General features: G+C 36.1%; 2 protein-coding genes across 3 annotated transcripts in view; both read right to left on the bottom strand.

Annotated features, from left to right (window-relative positions):
• Positions 1 to 757, bottom strand: part of LOC136348668 (somatostatin receptor type 2-like) — a 127,850-nt gene extending 127,093 nt beyond the window's left edge. Inside the window, exon 1 of the mRNA XM_066299690.1 lies at positions 57 to 757. The gene's annotated coding sequence lies outside the window, so the exon portion shown is untranslated. The remainder of the gene's footprint in view (positions 1 to 56) is intronic.
• LOC136348665 (gastric triacylglycerol lipase-like) overlaps positions 1 to 18,299 on the bottom strand; it is a 108,161-nt gene extending 89,862 nt beyond the window's left edge. Inside the window, exons 1-10 of one of the 2 annotated variants that reach the window (XM_066299682.1) lie at positions 18,116 to 18,298; positions 15,527 to 15,652; positions 15,240 to 15,466; positions 13,049 to 13,256; positions 12,392 to 12,506; positions 11,324 to 11,573; positions 10,078 to 10,236; positions 9,415 to 9,645; positions 9,188 to 9,331; positions 7,051 to 7,121 (exon numbers count right to left, since the gene is read on the bottom strand). In XM_066299682.1, the coding sequence (XP_066155779.1) occupies positions 7,051 to 7,121; positions 9,188 to 9,331; positions 9,415 to 9,645; positions 10,078 to 10,236; positions 11,324 to 11,573; positions 12,392 to 12,506; positions 13,049 to 13,256; positions 15,240 to 15,398 (1,337 nt within the window). In that variant the 5' untranslated portion in view covers positions 15,399 to 15,466; positions 15,527 to 15,652; positions 18,116 to 18,298. Of the gene's footprint in view, positions 1 to 7,050; positions 7,122 to 8,804; positions 9,141 to 9,187; positions 9,332 to 9,414; positions 9,646 to 10,077; positions 10,237 to 11,323; positions 11,574 to 12,391; positions 12,507 to 13,048; positions 13,257 to 15,239; positions 15,467 to 15,526; positions 15,653 to 18,115 lie in introns of those variants that run through there. The other variant, XM_066299681.1, reaches the window with a different exon arrangement.
• Positions 18,300 to 19,655: the final 1,356 nt, after the last annotated feature.

The raw sequence follows: 19,655 nt of genomic DNA, 5'->3' as shown, positions 1-19,655 counted from the left end.
GTGAAATAAAGAGGTATTATTTCTGTAGAAAATCGAAGCAATCTAATCCGTCCTACCTGGTGCAATGTTCCGTTGGCACTCTCGACTGCAAAGTCCCTCCTCACAAATTATTGTTTCTGGAAAATGAAATTCACAAGATTTACGAAACTGGAAGCTGCCAGAGTTGTATGCGCCCCGACGCACAAAATCTCCTTTCCGAGAAACGTTCGCAACTGCTCTTTACCAGGAGGCGTCTTCTCGTGCAACGTGTCTCTCCAAAACTTCGGGAGGCATGCGCTATCCAGATATTTGTTGATTCTCTGGAGCTAATTTATGGATTGAAAAATTTCTTATCTGGTACCACAGTTTCCCTATGGCGTTGGCTTCTAAATATGGGATTTTTGGAACGGTTCGAAAGTTGCTTTGTCTGTTGTTATTACTGCTGAGCGTTGCTATTCATGGTGAAACTTCAAATTTGTATACATTTCCGACGATTTATAGCGGGCATATTTCTTTCCGGTTCTGAGTTGTGGTTTAGTGGAGATTTCGTAAACCTCTCTCGCTAACCATTCAAGTTGTAAAATCGGGCCCTAGCGCAACTTGCAAACCTCCACACACTGGCATTTGTTTTTGCAAAATTACCAAGGAGATCATTCTTTATTAACCCATCAACGCCCGCCCTACTCGACTAAGCACACTCGGATATTGCCGCATAGCCGCCGTCTACAGGGCGTTAGGGAAATAAGTCTCGTAAACGTAACCACCGGTCAAGAATATCGTTCGGACCTAAAGTTTCCTTGTAGCAGGAGTCCTAAATACCGTGCGTTTAAAAAATTTCCGGTCAAGTGGCTTTGAAATCGTTTAATACCGAACTCGTATGTCTTTGACGCGCCCCACGTGATCTCGAGCATAAACAAATGAGTCTAAAGCTCCCTTTCAATTTTCATCCTTACGAGTGGCCAATAAAAAATTAAACATAAATGTGTCTAATTAATGTTTAATCACTTACCTCTTCAGCAACAATTGCTGAAAAGAGAGGGTTGAAGTTCAAAGCCCCATTCTCCGCATATTAACTGTCCGTTCCACAAGTAAGACTCAACCGTAAAGGCCCTTTGTTTGAACGTAAATATTATTTTTAGCACTTGGGAAAGTATAATTAACCAACACACAACTCCTTGAGCCCTCGTAAAAGGCTAGTTTGAATAAAAACTAGCAAATAATGAAGGGGAATGAAATCATATTTAAGTGAAGTTGCAGTTATTTGTTTATGGTCGAAATTACGCGGAACATATCAAAGACATACGGGATTCGGTGTCAAAAATTCCAAAGCCTACTTGACCGGATTTTTTTAAACGCGTGGTACAACCATACCCCGGAGAGCAAAACAACATCTTCTGACACTCGGCAACGTCGCGTCGTGCTTATTCCCTTTCAATACCTATCTGAATAGCTGCAAATACCAGGTTTGCATTCTTACACGAATTTTTTGGGTGTGACGCGTTTCAGAGTACATAATTAAAAAAATGCGTTAAATTTATAAAATGTAAACATATGATTCTTATTCTGTTAGTCTGAAAGCCATGTACGTATCTTTAAATTATCGTTGTCGTATCTAATTAGCATAACACGTTATATTCCACATTTTGCACCACTCACATAACAATCAAAATGCAAATTTATTGTTGTTTTTGCAGTACTAAGTATTGAAAATACTTGAGGGCACGCATGTATTCCTTCTTGAATCCTCTTCAACAAAGTTTAAAATTTGTTCTTCGGGTTTAGAACCGACTTCTAACTGTGTACCTCGTTTTAGATATGTAGGAATTATGTTACCTGTATCCAGAAGACTTTGGGGGAACTTCCATAAATATTTGTCGAACTGGAAGTTTTCCTTCTGGATAACGATTAGTGCAAACGCGCCTAGCCCTCTCGGAACTTCGTAACGCTCGTCCACATAAACCAAAAACAGGTCGTGGCATTCGCGTAAAGAATATGTACATTTTCGCGTAGGTACTCTGAATGACTCGAAATGAATTCACCTACTAATAAAAGGCCAACTTTATCACCTACCGGGCATTAAAGAATTGCAAAAAATAATCGTAATAAAAATAAATTTTCTTTTCTCGGTCACGTTCGGTGCGGCGTTGCCGCGTAATTTTATTTGATATTAGCTATAAACGAAGTTTTAAATTGCTCTTGGCAATGTTATTATTGAGTAATTTTAACTTTTTTGTTACGTGGCAAACAATCAACATCTCCCAAGTACCTTTTTCCACATTCTATTAAAACTTTAAAGCTTATCGTGGCTTTTCGGTTACTAATTTTTGCGCTTTTTTTTTTGAAAAAGCAATTAGGTTTTCGACCTCTATTGGAAGGGACTTTTTTACTCAAAGTGATGTTCTCAATCACTGATTAAATTTACGAAAATGATTTTCCTGGCACCTTGCATAGGCCCAATGCACAGACCCAACAATAAAGTAATGAGTTTTCAAAGAGATTTTAAAAAGCACTAATACACATTACATATTGGGTGATTCCCATGAACTTTTTGCAGCGTCAAAACTTGAGAAGTATATTGTTTACCTTGCAGAATTACAATTGTTTACTACAATTCTCATTCGAGCACAAATTTTATTCGTTTTGCTCAGAAATGTATGTGCGTTCCAAATAAGTTAACAATTTGTTGTCAAGCGAAAAGCTCTTTATTTTTTTGTGTAAGTTTGCTGGTTACGGTGCAAATTTAACTGTACGTGCACGAGTACAATGGGCGAATGTGAGTATAATTTGCGTTATGGCACGCAATATGCCTACAGTCGACACATATATTTACCTTCCATTTAGCATCAAAATGAGTTTATCTTGATGATTCGCCGAGAACATAAGCTTATTCCACTTTTTTGTTTGACGCTTTTGAAGAATGTGAATTGATATTTCGTTTAAAGGTGTCCCTGGAAAAGTGAATGTCACGAAACGACATATTTCAGAAGATTACTCAAGTGGAGAGAGCGAGCCTTTGAGAAATATTCAAAAAACGCTGAAGTCATGCAATTCCCAACCAAAATCGAGGGAGTCATACTGGAACGAAACTTCCTACAGAAACTGGAGACAACCGGTTAGTGAACGCGACTACTCGAATGGATTTGAGCAACTTTCCTAAGATCTGAGGCATTCGAATCCAGTAGAAATGTTTGAACACATGACAGACGAAAACATAATTCGATTAATTGCTTAACAGTCACTGAACTAACCAACTGGTCAAAAAATACGTACAACAAATAGAACCAAAGCTGATTCACAGTCACAATTCCAAGATGGGTGGCGTCGATTTCAGTGACTAGTGCGTAAATAATTGTAGAATCGGAGTGCATGCGAAAAGTGGTGCTGGGTGCTTTTCACCTATATGTTATGGCCAACGCCTGGATGCTTTCGCGAAAAACTTGCGCTAATCCGGAAAATGAGATAAATCCATCGTACTTTACAAGGTATATGGTGAGATATTATCTGAACCAAAATAAATCAACTCGAAAACGTAAAGCTCCTTCATTGCCAGAAACTGTTCAATTTGATAACATGGAACATTTTGCGTCAAAACTGAAAAAGCAACAGCGATGTGTTAGTTGTTATGCCAGGGTGCAACGGAGTTGCAAAAAGTGTGAGCAGGCTCAGTGTGTTGAACGGATCTGCTTTAAATCATACCACAAGAAGTAGTCGGTTTAGCCCGTTGAACTCAATTCAGCACACCAGTTTTCTTTCCATGAAAATTAAAAAAAAAAAACTGTTTTCCCCATAGTCGTATTACTGCTGTCAAAATAAAGCATTTATTCTTAAAAGTTTCTTAATTTTTATTGCTGTTTCATTTGGACTAAGTATCATTTCATCACGCATCTGTACCAGTCAGTTTCGTGCAACATTCCGGATTCCCGATTGTCTACACCTCATATGAGACAGTGAACAACGTGGAAATTGGAATTGTTCATTTTTTGCAATCAAGTTTGAAGCCACTTTGGCTTCTCTGTGGGATTAGCCGGGTGAAAAAAATGGCCATCCTTAACAATTCAGCGAGGAGGTAAGAACGCGATGAAGCTTCGTGGTCGATTTTTTGTTTTCCCCTACAAGAAATACTTACCCGTCATTATGTGTGTATACAGGATTGCTCATTAGTGTGTCAAAATGAGATATGTGAGTTGTAGGAGGAAATGTTTCATATCAAAGTTTTTGGTCATTAAGAGGTACGTATTTTAAAATTATTTTCGAATGTACAGGGTCCGTCACAAAAGTGCGGTTGTCCCAGGTGATATAATTTTTTTAACGAAACCCTCTATTTTTTAAGGTCAGTTTATGCAAAGGATCTTATGTCAAAAATTTACCGTTTCCGAATTATTCGGAAAAATTCTAAAATCTTGATAACTGCAAGGTCTCACGGATGTCGGTGCTATACCCTAACCGTTGGAATCTGCCTTGTGGAGCTCTAAAAGAAGCTAATAAGCTATATTTCGACGTATTAATTAAAAAAAAAAACATTTCCTTGACCCTTGAAATAGACCTTCGAAATTGCATGACTACAATCTCCAATAACTTGCTTATTTCAAATGAAATTCCCAATTTTCTCGACGATATCGTGTTCAGCGTCCAAAAATCTACAACTTTTGTTACAATTGCCCTATCTCTAAGCACAGCCGTTTCTAACTTCTCCATGATTATCCGATGATGATGATATTAATAATAATAGTAATGATAATAGTAATAATAATAATAATAATAATAATAATAATAATAATAATAATAATAATAATAGTAATAATAATAGTAATAATAATAATAATGATAATAATAATAATTCATATTATAAATAGGTCTTTTCTGCGAAGACTGAAAATATGTTCTGATCGAAATGGAGGACAATTTGAGAATCTGTTGTGAGTTCCTCATTTGCATGAAAATAAAATTATTTCTCGTAGTCTTGACACTGAACTTCACCGGGCATCGCATAACATTTGTCCCATGGTGACGTCACCGGTGTGACTTTTCGAACATTTAGAAGCCAAAAAGGGACAATTATCGCGAATTTAGAAACAGCTATATTTAGGGATGAGATGATGTTAACAAAAGTTGTAGATTTTTAGGTTCTGAACGCGATGCCGTCGAGAAAATTGAGACAGTCCATTTCAAATAAGTTATTTGAGTTTGAGGTAATGCAATTTTTGACTAAAACACGTCAAAACGTAGCGTATTAGGCCCTCTTGGAGTTCCACAAGACCAATTCCGACATTCGCTGCGGTTAGGATACAGTACACCGATTTCCGTGGAACCTCGCAGCTATTAAAATTTTCGCATTTTCCCGAACTACTGGAAAACAGTAAATTTTTGACACAAGATCTTCTAGATAAGCCGACCATAGAATTTCACATTAAATTCGAAAATGGCGAAAATACCGGAGGTTCCATTTAAAAAAACATGACTTTGTGCTATCACACTTTTATGACGGACCCTGTACATTTGGGAATAATTTTAAAATACGTACCTCTTAACGATCGATAACATTGATACGAAACACTTTCTTCTGAAACTTATATTTACCGAGATGTTTCACTTTGACGCATGAAATGAACGTAGTGTAAATTGACAGCTGTCATTATCATTTACGTAATATGTCACCGATTTTGTCATTATTGGAGTTGACAGACCATTTCAAAATGTCTTACCGAATTCGCTACGACTTATTTGTCTTGTTCTAATATTTTCGCGGTAATTTACTTCTCAGACATTGCTCTTCTCCTCCCTCTTAGCGCGTCACTTCGCGTGTCGCTGGGAGGCGGAATTTTTCATCATTTCAACTCGTATCTTATAAAATTCTAAAGTTGACGAGTTCCGCCACGGATTTCAACTCGGAAAAATTATTGATTCTTTTTTTAATATATTGCAAAATATGTGCTCATGCCGAGGTAAATAATTTAAAAATAACGCATACATATCATTTCCATTAGCAAATAATAATTTTTCTTGCAGCTACTTGAAAGTTTTTTTTTTAGATTTATTATACGTGATTGTAAATTTATAGTCGTGGTGCACCGTTGTCGCATTACGGCCACTTTTGGAATGTGGCTTTATTTATGACGAATTGGGGAATTCCAAGCATTCGCAGTAGGTGCGATAAAATTATCGTTCCCATTGTCATTGTTAGACTATATCTTTTTGGGTAGAAATTTTGTTCAAAACACTTCGTGCTCTATCCATTGAGATCCTAACGGCAAACCGGGCGTCAAGAAGTCCTTTCGCAAATCAAGAATATTCAACTAAACTGAAGCCAGTTTATGCACTCACGGTGCACTGTAGATATAGAATATAACCTTTTATGAACAATATTAATTAAATAAGTGCATTTTCGAATAATGCGGACTGGTTAAGTGTACTAACTTCCACCTTAATCGCATCAAAACAGTATTGTGCTCTAAGGAGAAACTCTCCATCGCGGTCGACAACCTTCAGTACATTTACTTTAAATAAATACTATTCCAACAAATCAGCATCAAACCACCAACTTCTTGTTTTTAAAACGAATTTACGACAAACCGGCAATATTTCGGTCACTTTCACATTTCATTCCTGCCTTTTTTGCAAATTCAGCCACAATTTAGATCTCATTTTTTGTCGGTAAATGTCAAAAGGTTTTTGTTTTGTTCACAACGTTAAAAACTGCATCGTACGAGTCTGGACGTGGAAACTGAACTAAAACTTCACTCATGGTTCGTGAGTGTTTGTTTAGTTCCAATTGCAAAAGTAAAGCGGAAAAATAGAGTGAACAGATGGAACAACGTGTAAATTGGGAAAGGGAGCAGTATCAGAGATATATCTTGGAAAATTAGTTGTGTGTGTTTGATGGTAAATTGGAAAATGATTTAATCAACGACCTACGTTTAACGGGGTATTTTAGTGTGAACGTCTAAAAATAAGCACGTCGTTAATTTTTTTTTCAAAAAGTATAGCATATAATAGGGCAAACTTTTCTCCTGGAAAGGTATTATTTAGGAGAGCAGGATTGTTTTTTTACACTTTAAAAATGTTTTTACTTACTTATAAAACTGCTTTCGCATCGATAAAAAAACATGTGTTCCGCTGGCGAAGGTGATTCCGATCTTGGATATCTGAAACAGAAAATCGAAAGATATTGCTAATCTGTATCATCCTAGCTCTAGTCTGTTCCAAATTTTAAAATTTCCCTGTAAATTAAGGAAATGGCAGTTTTCGCAAAATACTGAAAAAAAATACCTTCTTTTGACGCACTATATAAAGCAAAATTGTACGTTAATATTAAAATTGTATCATGGCTGAGCTACAGACGATAGCACAAATGTGCTGCATGTTGTGTTGAATCTTGAAATCGATATGATCAACTATTTTTGATTAATTACCTTCGTCAAGTGTAAAAATGCCGTTTAAAAAAAACGCGTTCAAAGTTTTTTAATGAAAAACTCATAAGAAACGTGCTCTTACGACTGATCGAGAATAACAGGACCTTATGCAAATCCATCCTCTGTATCTAAGTATATTGTCTAAAGATCTCTCGAGAAAATCGTGTTGGCTCAAATCTTCACACATCGTCATTAGAATCTGACGAGTTTCTTCATCAAAACCAGGTGGATGAGAATACGTAGTTCCCTTGGCTTTATGCTGTTGCTACTTACACCATGAGTCTTCACTTTCAGGACAAAGGTGATGCTGAGCCTTTTCGTCCATAGAAATTTTGCGATAATAAGCAACCCATATTGCTCTGCGCATTTCCTTTACTATATCAAGACGTCGTTCAATCACTAATCCGTAATACAACGACAAATCTTGCATTTTTTTGTGGATTAAAGTCGCAGTTTTCGATTCAGAGTTTCATTCTACGACTCGGTTTGTTCCAAATTAAAAATACATTCGTCTGCGACTAAATTTGTACAAACAGTTAAAAAATGTAACGTTCCATGTGACCGTATTGTAGAAAAATATTCAAATAGACATGCGCAGGAAAAACTTCAAGGTACATCCTATCTATCTATTACGAATCCCTAGAGTGCGCGCGCGCGCTCTCAGTGTCCCTGATTTGAAGAATTATTATGAGTTAAAAAGGAAGGAATTGCCTAAAATGACTTTGGAATATTAGTTATACAACCATAAACTATCGGAAAATCCTTTAAGGTTGCCCACGACTTACCCATCTTTACGAATGTGGGTCCAATCCACAACCGAAACCGCCTTTTTCGTTTCAATTTTAGCAAAATATACTAATAAAAAGTCGTTAGTAGAGAATCTTTGTATGCTTCCGTTTCAGCATCACGAAAATGGAGAGATTCCGGTATGGACTATAAAAATCAAACTAATACTTAAAATGCACTCTACGTTTTGTTGCAAATAAACATTTTGCAGTGTGAACGTGGTCTCGAAATTGTTTTGTGGATAAAAAGTTAATATAAAAGTCGTGTTTTTGTTTATTTTTGTGCTTCGATTTGTCCGTTAAACGTAGACCGGAGTCAGCATAACATTTGCTCCCGATCTATTCCATTGAGACACTTCTAAGTTATACGCTCTACTCGTCGGTTCGGCTTTTGGAACCCAAGTAAATATGCGATGGCCACCTCGTGATTTTTCAAAATCGGGTCAAACAATTCCTTAATCAAAAATAATGTAATTTTGCCATCTAAATACCTTAGGGTATTCGTTTCCGTGCTGCAGGGAGATAAGCTCAGAGTTTATGAGATTTTTATCTCAGTATGGAGTATAGTTCAGGCTAGTTCCGGACAGGGCGGGGTCTGCGTATTTAGACATGCCAAAATGATTGCAAATAATCAACTGGATTTAACTTTAATTCAATTATCTATTTAATTTAGTAAGTATTTCGTAAAACTAGTTCGCAACGTAAAGCCCTCCACACATGGCACATTTTTATAAATTATTATGTAAACTCTGGAGGCTATAAAGTTTTTTTTTTAATTCTGTATCTCCGAAACAGTAGATTGGAGATTATCGTGGCGGAAATTATGCAAATAGAAAATATACAAATTTTTTGCCGTCAATTCTAAAACATGCTGTATATTTATTAGGGTTATTGGGCAAAATATTTGCTTTAAAATTTCATAAAGAAAACATAAATTTCGCCCTTGTTGATTGAAAATGCCGAAATACTAAAATTAAATAAAAGTTTTATTAATATTATTTATTTTTTGTCTACCTTTATTATATCTAAAAGTTTTTCGTGAAATGGTTCCAAGTGTTTTGCTAGGAAAAAGTCGTTGTGTGCATAAGGAAGAAGGTGTTTCGTTATTTCAGTCTCAATTTGTGCACCCTGCAGCTTGGAGAACAATATTGCGGCATCCTGAAATAAATACGTAATATGTGAATATTGCTATACGTGTAATGGCCCCCCACAATATCAAACTGTTCTTATAGTTAACATACCTCTTGTGTTCCAATAGCGTCATAGTACCCTACGAACAAATGCACAGGTACTTGAATTTGCTTAACATCGTATTCAGGAGGAATCTGGTGGTTATACTTTTGCACGTTGATTAATGGGCCATAGTCAAACATTTGGAATTGCCCGCCTCTTACAATCAGCTGGGCAAAGTGCTCTAAAGTGTGTAAACTTGTTCCGCTAGGATAGTAACTAAGGAATACAGGCAATATCTCCTAAAATAACATTTAAGTGGAATCAGTGTCAGGGGTTTCCATCGGAGAATTTAAGACGTTGATTGTGCATATCGGTGCGAAAAGTGTGACTTACTGGAAACTCTTTGGATCATAATGATAAAACAGTTCTTCCTACGAACGCACGCGACGTTACTTGCAAAACAAACTGTGTTAGTAGGTAATAAGGAAGTCGTGACGACTTATATAGGTGCGGCAAGTTTTTTACCACCCTTGTGAGTATTATGCAGATTACACTACATCAGAAAACATTGAGGTAATTTATGCGCCCTTAAGAAAAATACTGCATTCATCTAACATGCATGAAAAAGTCTTATCGCACTCGATACGTCACGTCAGTTCACGCTAGTCGTTCATCAGTGCGATGAGCGTGCGGCAAAGTATCACTTTCCATACCGTTACACCATTACGTACCGGTTGAAATTGACTGACGTGTGATTGTCCCGCAGCCAAACTAAGAATTTCATTACATGAAATGATCAAAGGGTATTTTCCACAGGTGACTGCCATTAATCCTTGGAATAATTCGTGAAATTGGCCAATAGCGTGCATGCCCTTAAGTCTGAGAATATCCTATTAGTTAAGAAAGACTTATAAATCTGGGTGAGTAAAATTTTTGAAATAATCTCACAAAACATATATATATAGTGTCAAAAAATATGGAATGGCAATCAGGCCAAATTAATTCAAAAAGTATGGAACGTCCGTTTTGTACGGCACCTTAAAACTGGTGTATGAGAGATTTTTGGAAATATTTTACGGAATTTTAACCAATGCGCACATGGTAGAAAACTCAAGAGGGGCCAATAACGTCCCCGGCTTCATCCGAGTTTGTTTGCGATACAAAGGTCACTTACCTATCTAGTAAATCTTAATCCGCAGACCGGTAAATTTCCTTTTTAATTCGAATATTCCAAACTCACTCTAAATTAAAAAAAAAAGTGCGAACCCTTGCATAAATATGTCAGACTAGGAGGACCATTGCCCTCAAAAATCAAATAAACAAAATGTTCGAAAAGTTTTTCCCAAGAAGACTTTCAGAATTTTTCAAGATAAACAATATTCTTGCTGACTGCCACGATAGTTCTTATTAACTGAAGCGGACTGAATACGTTTTTATCTCGAAAACTGCACACAGATAGTAACAGTAAGCTATGCTTCACCCAAAGGGTATGGCCGAATAGGTGTTCTACAAGGAAGTCTGGTAGCCCCAATTTCGTTTCTTGTTTATAAAACCGACGAAATGCAACTAAGAGTCTCAAAGAAAATTGAACGATCTCCTGCATTCTTCTCCACCACACGCTCTCGGCCCCGTAGAATCAAAGAAAACGTTTCACTCTGTACGTGCTGAAAATCTTTTTATCCTATCTTAGGTTTTTCCCCAGCCGAACTTATGGATTGTTGATGGTTTAGGTGCGTTTATTATCCTTTCTGACGTTCTAATATCGTCATTTACCTTTAGAAAAATAAATTTAGTATTTGAATCCACTCCAAATTTCAATTAAGGGCCTCAAAAGTCCATTTGAGTGTCGATAAAATCAAAACGGAGAATAATACTTTTGAATTCAGGCATAAATAAAATTTCCTGGATAATCAAATATTTTCACAATGATCCATTGTTCAATTCGCTAACTTTTTAAATCAATAAATACGCACTTACTGCTAAAACGGGAGCAACTGGAGACAATAATTTAAAAAGTCCCCTTATGTTCTTCGGATAAGCCACTGGAGCCAGAGAAACAATCACCCTGAGATTTTCTTTGGCGTGTTTCGCCCTGAGTATTGAGTAAACATATGATATCGTTGTTCCCATGGAATGGCCAATGTAGGCGAGATTCCCCTTTCCACCTGTCGTCTTGGATATAAAATCTATACAAGCCGGCAAGTCGTAAATGGCTATCTCGTGAAATCTGAAATATGAAATGTATATTTCAAAATTACCTATTTATTAGAGCTTAAAATGTTAGTATAAAGTATGGTAAGAACGATTATTAACAAGATATAAAAGGTTGGCAAAGCATGGGATGATGGAAGATTGCTCGAACACGTAAATATAACTTCATTTTGTAGGATTTGTCTGGCTTTATCCATAGAGATTTTGGTTCAACTAGACAGTTCAAAATAAAAATGTCTCGGCAATATAAATTTTCTATTAGTCGTAATTCATTTTTAATGCAAGTTTCATTTCCACAAGAATATCTTAAGGGTGAAATAGGGTTTTGAGCCACTGCCCATAATCGATCTATTCTTGCGATACGAATAAATGCATAATATTATAAAGTTGCTTATTCTGAACTCAAAATGCAGATAAGTTGCAAACTGTCTAGTTTGCAATTACCACAAAACCCTGGAATGTTCTTCATATCAAATTAGAGTGATTTCCATTTTTGCATTAACCGGTCAATGCAGGTTTTAATGGAAAACGCTCATCAGTTACTAATGGCTATGTTACATTAACTAAATTACCTTACTAAATACTTAATTGCGTATCACTAAATGTCTCGTTCTTATTGAGTATAATGAAACGCACAGTGGGCATGTTACCCATTCGCCGTTATAAGCCAAAAGATATTTTATGTTCGAATGCAGTTTCCCCATATCATTCGTAATGTCGAAAGTCAGTTCCAGGCTTCTGGAAGCAGTTTCAGCATTGTGAATGTACAAATTGAAATGAAATATCTTCAACTGTGATTTTTCTTAGAAATTTTCGAAAATGTACGGTACTTACCCAAAATTCCAGTATTCTCTACTCTGTTGCGTTAGTCTTACATGAGTATTAGAATAATAGTTACCCCTGAAATTTCCAAGCCAAACATCGAATCCGTTGTCGACCAGAAAGAATGCTAAAATATTTCGGTATATGTATTATTATGTTATACATATACGCATAACGTGTATTATATAATGCTACATGCAGCTATCGCGGTGGCGAAATATAGGATTTACTATGTAAAAACAAAAAACAGAAATAATCTAACTCCATTTAGGAACTATAGTGTAATTTTTATTTTTTACTGAAAAACCGCTCTTTCCATCTAAATTGAACGGGAAATCTGAAAATATTTTGAGAGAAAGCAGGGGCGTCGGTATATATGTATTTTTTTTTAATTACCAAGGGTGGGACTATAAATTTAATTTTTAGTGTAAAGTATGCGCTTAGTTAGAAAAAAATATTTGGGAGCCTTTTACTCAGTATCTCCTCGAGGAGAAAGTTGTCGAAGGAAAATGTAGTAATACCCAATTTTTCAGCCAAAACACGATCTTCTTCCGGAAATATCTTATAGGTACACCTACAGTTACGTACTCCTATGTTTAGAGCAAATGTGCATATTAAAGGCATAACGTATGGTTAACTGATGCCTAGGCTCAGCAATTTATACACTACCGAGTGATTTTTTTCCCTGCAACACCCAAAATGCTGAACTGCCTCCTAATCCATGGAAAACAATTACTGGCGGTCGTTTCTCTTCACCTATGGTGTTCGACGTTTTATTGCTCGGTGGTAAGATCCTATGAAGTTTCAATATGTACCCATCTTCAGTAACAACAAGGTGATTTTCAAACTGATATCCATATCTTTGCACAATATCACCCTAAAAAATGTGAAACTGGTTCTTAAAGAGTCACAAATTGCGTTAGGTCTATACAAAATCGTTCGTTAATGACGCTCATTAAATTACAAATTTTCATTAGTATGTATATTTCTAATTGATTTAGTACGACCGAGTACGGCCATGACGCTTTGCAACCGATCAGTCACATCACGTTTGCTTCACACTCGGTTAGTGTCTATTTCTTATGATGATGTCAGTTTTTGACACAAAGGTTGGCAGCCTTAGACTGATGTGTAAATCCACTTGAAGCAGTTAATTTTAAATTTGAAGTAAAAACGTTATTCTATTCGGTTTTTCACGATGCAGTTGACGGAAACGTATCGTAATTAACACGTATATTAAGAAGCAATTAATCAACTCAACTTTATTAACCCCTCGACTTCGTTCAGGTGTTAAACACTCTCGATTATAAATCGCCGTCATTAGTAGATTTGTTCGTTAAATATCTACACGCTTACATATGTACATCCATACTCGAATATGGTAAAATGCTATTGGTGATTTTAAATAAACGGTTTATATGAGACACTATCACTTCAAAGCATAGAAATAATAAAAAATACCTTGAAAGGATAATTATATACCTTCTAAGTATCGGTTTTAACTAATTTCTGATCCCGATAGAAGAAGGAAACTCTGTTGTTATTCCTCTTCAAATTTTACTCCTTTCCAATGAGAATAAATTAACCAAGACTGGACAAGATAGCGGAAGGCCATCGAAAACACAGATCGTACAAACCTCAAGAAAGATATGTTCAGGTTTTTAACAAGGATTCTTCAGGATGTCATAAACTAAAAGAAATATTGGCAATCGTTTCCTTAGGTTTCGATTAATCTGAATTACCTAATAGAATGGATCCTCCATGTTCCACTAATAAAAGACTGAAACATGCTTAAAGCAAGCAGGAGATTCGATGCGTCTGCAAATTTTCAGAATCATTTCGTAAAATTGTTGAAATTTCTTAAAAAAAAAAACGGTTATACTGTGATATATGGTTATGCACTCGTTCGATAATTGATAACTTCTAAGTAATGCAGGAAGCTGAAAGCATTCTGAATAATATTAATTTGTTATTGGCTACAATTACCTTTAGGTACATGGCCAACATGCTACTTTGAGGATAAACGTAATGGAGTTGTAATTGGTTGCATTAAATCCACATTTTTTAATTCGACTTTAATAATATGGGAAAGCTTTTCTTTAACAACTATTGTATCTGAGTTCCTCTGCCAGTAACTCTATTATTTTCTCTCAACAACCATCACTTACATCTTTTTCTATTAATTTCAAATATCTTGAGGGTTTCTCTCTTTCTATTAATGCCTTGCGCACTAAATATCATTCATCCTTCAAGGTATTTCGTATTGAGGTTGAGGCTCCGATTTGCTGCCACACAAAATCTAGGCCACTGTACACAAACATACCAAACGTTTGAGACAAATACAAATGAGTTTTTTTTTTGTTAGTTTTTCGAAAACCTTCTTTCCGTATCGATCATCGAAACCAATTAAATCCGAGCTGTATTTACAATTAACACGTGTCAAAGCCAAATTATCGATTTAAAGGTAAGAGAGATGGTTAAGAATGCTGCTTTTAACAGGTCCAATGTTTAGGGATAAATATATCTATCACAACTTACACTAAATACCCTTTCTCTGAGTCGTAAAATAAATCGACTCTCGACAATAAATTACTAATGGCTTAAGAGAGTTTGTTTTTAAAAGAGAAATTTCTCAATTTTCCGTTCGATTTATAAATTTAGAATTGCGTTCCATCCCCTCCCAAATTTCAATGGTGTCGATTGAAACACAGAACTGGTTAATCATCATGATATTTTCCTTCAGAAATTTAATTCAATAGGTACACGACCACTAATTCCCAAATTCCCTATTTCCGCATTAACTTTCTTCTGCAACCCCAAGCAGCAACTCAGCAGTTACTTACGCATTAAAACAACTCACCGTAGATGATCCAACATTGGGATTATAGCTACACTTTTCATTGGTATAAATGGTCTTGTAATCTTCCAACGATGGACAGACGTTTCTCAGACCATGACTATAGGAAAACACCGCACTTACTAACAAGATCCCTCCTAAAACGATAGTGAACTTCAACATCGTTAGTCTGTGTATCTCGAGAGTTGATACATCAAACAAATCCTAATTTTCTGCTATATTTTTATTCACTAAAATTTAAATTTTAAAACTAATGAGGTAGTTTATAAAAGACAAATCAAATTATTCACCTGCTGTGCAAGGATACACAATACAGCCCAAGGTTCATCGTTGCGTAAAGGTCATCTTTAGCATAGGTCAAGGATGATGGATATGTTGGCGACTTCCGTCATAGATCTTACATGTCCCTCAAGAACCTATGGGATTATATGGAGTAGAAGTAGATCCAACGTTCTTATCAACGTTCTATTATTAATTCAATAAGTTAATTTAACGTTCCATTGTACCCGTTTATAAGACTTAGCAGGGAATCGCGTGAAATATAAGAGTTATAAAGTTCAATGCAAGTTTTCGGATTCTTACGAAAACTATTTTTAAAATGATTGCTAAGAGTACAGGGCGGTTCAAAAAGATAGAGAAAAAAGTTTAACGTTGCACTGTATGCCCGTGTTAGATTAATCAATTTCTTGTGAAGTGCGGCGGCTTTTACCAAAGATTTACGGGGCCTAGGCTTGGTAATGGAAAGATGAAATCTGAATGCACACTTTCAGGTCCGTTTTCCAAGTAAAATTTTAGGATGTGATGGTTTTGTTCTGGATACATAAGGCCTTTCCGAGGAATATTCGATTTGGACACGACGTCGTGCCTCGGCTATTATAAAAGACAGGGCAAAAATAATACGCCACTGATTTTGTGGAAAATGAAAATTATTCAAATCTGGAACTGAATAATTCAACTTTTCACTTCCGAAGCAAACACTTTCCGCCATTTTTTCGTATAATGCATCATTTTTCGGTGAGGAAGCGCCAGTGGTGAAATATTGTTTATACAGCGCATTAGAGTCATTTCCACACGTCGAACATGTGATTACGGCATTTGCGTTGAAGTCTTAAACACCCTTGTGTACATTTGGTTTACAAGGGCTGTGAGGTCTCTGACAAAGATCATACTCGATTTACAAGTACACTCCAAACTCCGTTGATGAGGTTCAATATTGCCAAGGCAAGTTTCGCCAAAAATAGGTACATAGAAGTGAACTGGACCCTCGTTTTAATTATGTGTGCCCTTAGCAATTAACTGCGATTCACATTATCGATCAAGTCACGATTGACGTTAGTTCAGGTGAGGTCAGCTCAAATATTGTAACATTAATTTGGCTTTGTTTATTCACATTAACGCGAACGGTCAAATCATACAAAATTGATGTTCCAATATTTGATCAGACCGCGGTCAGCGTCCTTTCCGATTATATGAATTGTCCTCCTTAATTGCGGGGAGAGGTAGGGGTTGGTGCTTCAATGACGGCAATTCGAGACTCAAGAAGGTCAGTTCAACGTAAACGGTGTAAAAGTCGAAGAGCGGCGAATGCGAGCCCAAAGTGGTCGGCTGAGTAGTAGAATGCGTCCTTTTATCAGTGCCAAGGCCGAAAATACTGTCAGGGGCATTAATATTTCAGAGAGTGAAATGAGGGCTTAAAGGAAACCACTCGTGAGTTCTCGTCATGTCAGTTTCAGTTAAGGACCCCTAAGAGATGTCAAACCTTCCAACATCTTCAAGAGAGTACTTCGGAAACAGATCATAACAAAGTCCGCAGAAAAATGTAATAAACGACGCACTTTCGATAGAAATTTGTACATAATAAAAACTTAGAGGCTTTATGGAAGAGTCCAGATCTACACTTTCCGATATTTGGAAGTCCAAATTTGACGAGACACCTTTGTGATTTGACTTGACTGTTAGATATTGTTGATAACGTAGATATTTGTGTCACCCAGATTTGTGGAAGTGATGGGAAGATAGTTAAGGGCAGAGTAACACTAATTATAGTTTGCTCCATAGGAAATGGTGCGGATTAGAATAAGCAGTTTTACGAGGAACTCGCAGACGCTGGGTGAGGGTCTCCCTAATTGAACCCGTTTTCCTTCTAGTGGGGAATAGCCCGTTCATATACTATTTCCGTCTTCAGACAGCCATAACTCCCTCCAGTGCCTTAATTCATGAGGTTTTCAAGTAAAATATCGCCCTTCATGAGCGTGATATGGAGCTCAAGGTAAATTGCTGTACAAACTTGAACCATAACGCGGTCTGTTTAATTAAATGAACAACGAAGAACCTGAAAAATATTTGTTCACAAATCTGTAATAGAGAAACGAGAGATAAAGATATAATAGGGTAGAAGTACAAAATTATGCATGCAAGTCAAATGTTGAATATCTGAAAATCCCGGAGACAGAATGTTGTAATGTGGGAAAAATCTTTGTAATAGAAGTAGAAACCAAATAGTGAGAGAAAATATAGAATAAATCGTTTAAAAGCAGTTCTTTTCTGCATATCACGTTTTTAAAGCTTAAAAAATAGTATAAACCGTGGCTTTTATGAATATCGAAGCTTCGCATTAAATTTCACTCAGATTTCGTGCAATTCTCTGATAATTTTTTAAGACCCACGCCGAATATTGTTACACCTAATTGTTATTTAGTGGTATTTTTAAATAAATTTAGGCACATTTTTAAGCGATTAAATATAAAGCTTCAAATTAATAGAAACACAACAGTTAAGTAAGCCGGCATCGTAGGCACTAGGCACGAAACCCAAAACACTCATAATAAATTAACATTTCTCGTGGAAATTAAAGCATTATCTTCAACAGTAATAAATACCATTAAAAATTGATTAATTTTTCCAACACTACGAAGACCATTAAGCATCTACTACAATACTGTCTTCAATACAGCGCACTATTATTTCACGTCAAACTGATGTTATTATACGGACTTGACCAACCGACTTTGATGAATACAATAAACTGCTGTACCGATAACGTTTGCTGATTTCTGCAGTCCGACATAAAAACAAATTTAAAGTTTTAATGATCGCAAATCTGTTGATGTTGTTATGTCGTAACACCATACCACATTAACCATGTTTAGTACCTGTTATTAAGGTTCCTTGAAACTGGTACTCCTTGGCCGGGAGGTTTAGGTGCATCTAACTTAATCATGAAACGACATATAAATTAACGCTCTGAAGGAAGACCACTTTGGCCATACAATTTCAATTGAAAGTGTACATAATAGAGAAGTACAAATTCAGTCAAGGTGGATGTAATTTAGCAGAGTATGGCTGATCATTCTACATTAAATTGTGCTCATGTGGGTCCCCCTTCTGACATAAAACTACAAATCGAGGTATTCTAAACAAATCAAATTCAAAGTTCAATGATAGATTTCGTAAAACACGTCCATTCCCAAAATATGAATAATTTTAATCGGTTTGTCTTATCTCGTTTGCTCGAATGTCCAAAATATATACAGTAGTGCTCAAAATGATAGCAACTTTTTAAAATTTCAAATAATTTAGACTTAACGGCCTAAATTCAAAATAGGTTCTGAAAATATGATTCTACAATGACTGTTGATGATGGAAGTATATAACAATAAAACAATAATAATTTACATACAAAAATAAAAATATAAATTTATTTCTACCTGGACAAAAATATAGCAACTTTTTCAAAATAATTATAAAGAGTAATAAAACTCAAACAAATTACTAAAGAATTGTTCAATAATTAATATTTTGCATAACGCCCTCGCTGCTGAATAACTTCTGCACGTCTTCGTGGCATTGAATCTATTAAATTGTTGATGTAATTGTTGTCAATACTCTTCCAGGCTTCCTGAAGTGCCTGAAATAAACCCTGTAAATTGGAATACGTATTATTCCGAATTTTATTATCCACATATTCCCACAAATTTTCTATGGGATCGAGATCGGGAGATTGGGACGGCCAAGCAAGAACTTCTCCCCTTTCCTCTTTAAACCATTCTGAAACAAGTTTCGATTTATGTTTGGGGTCATCATCTCGTTGGAAAATGCTTCTTAGTGGCACGGTTTCTTCAAGATATGGTTGCAAATGATTCCTGAGGATATCGCGGTACATCAATGCGACCTTGTATTTTGTGAAGCGGGCCCATACCAAAACCAGAGAAACAACCCCAAACCATAATCGAACCTCCTCCATGTTTTACGGTTGGTAAAACAAACTTTTTTTGGGTCCTCTGACGTATGATGGGCCATCACTTTTAAATAAGTCAAATTTGGACCAATCGCTGAAAACTACCAATTTCCACTGTTCAGATGTCCAGTGTTGGTAATTCTGCGCGAACTGAAGTCGGGCTTCCACGTTCTTCTTAGCCA

This window comes from Euwallacea fornicatus, chromosome 34, assembly GCF_040115645.1.
Source record: "Euwallacea fornicatus isolate EFF26 chromosome 34, ASM4011564v1, whole genome shotgun sequence".
Taxonomy (NCBI): Eukaryota; Metazoa; Arthropoda; class Insecta; order Coleoptera; family Curculionidae; genus Euwallacea; species Euwallacea fornicatus.
The sequence above is the reverse complement of the archived record's forward strand: the minus strand, read 5'-3'. Positions and strand labels throughout refer to the sequence as shown.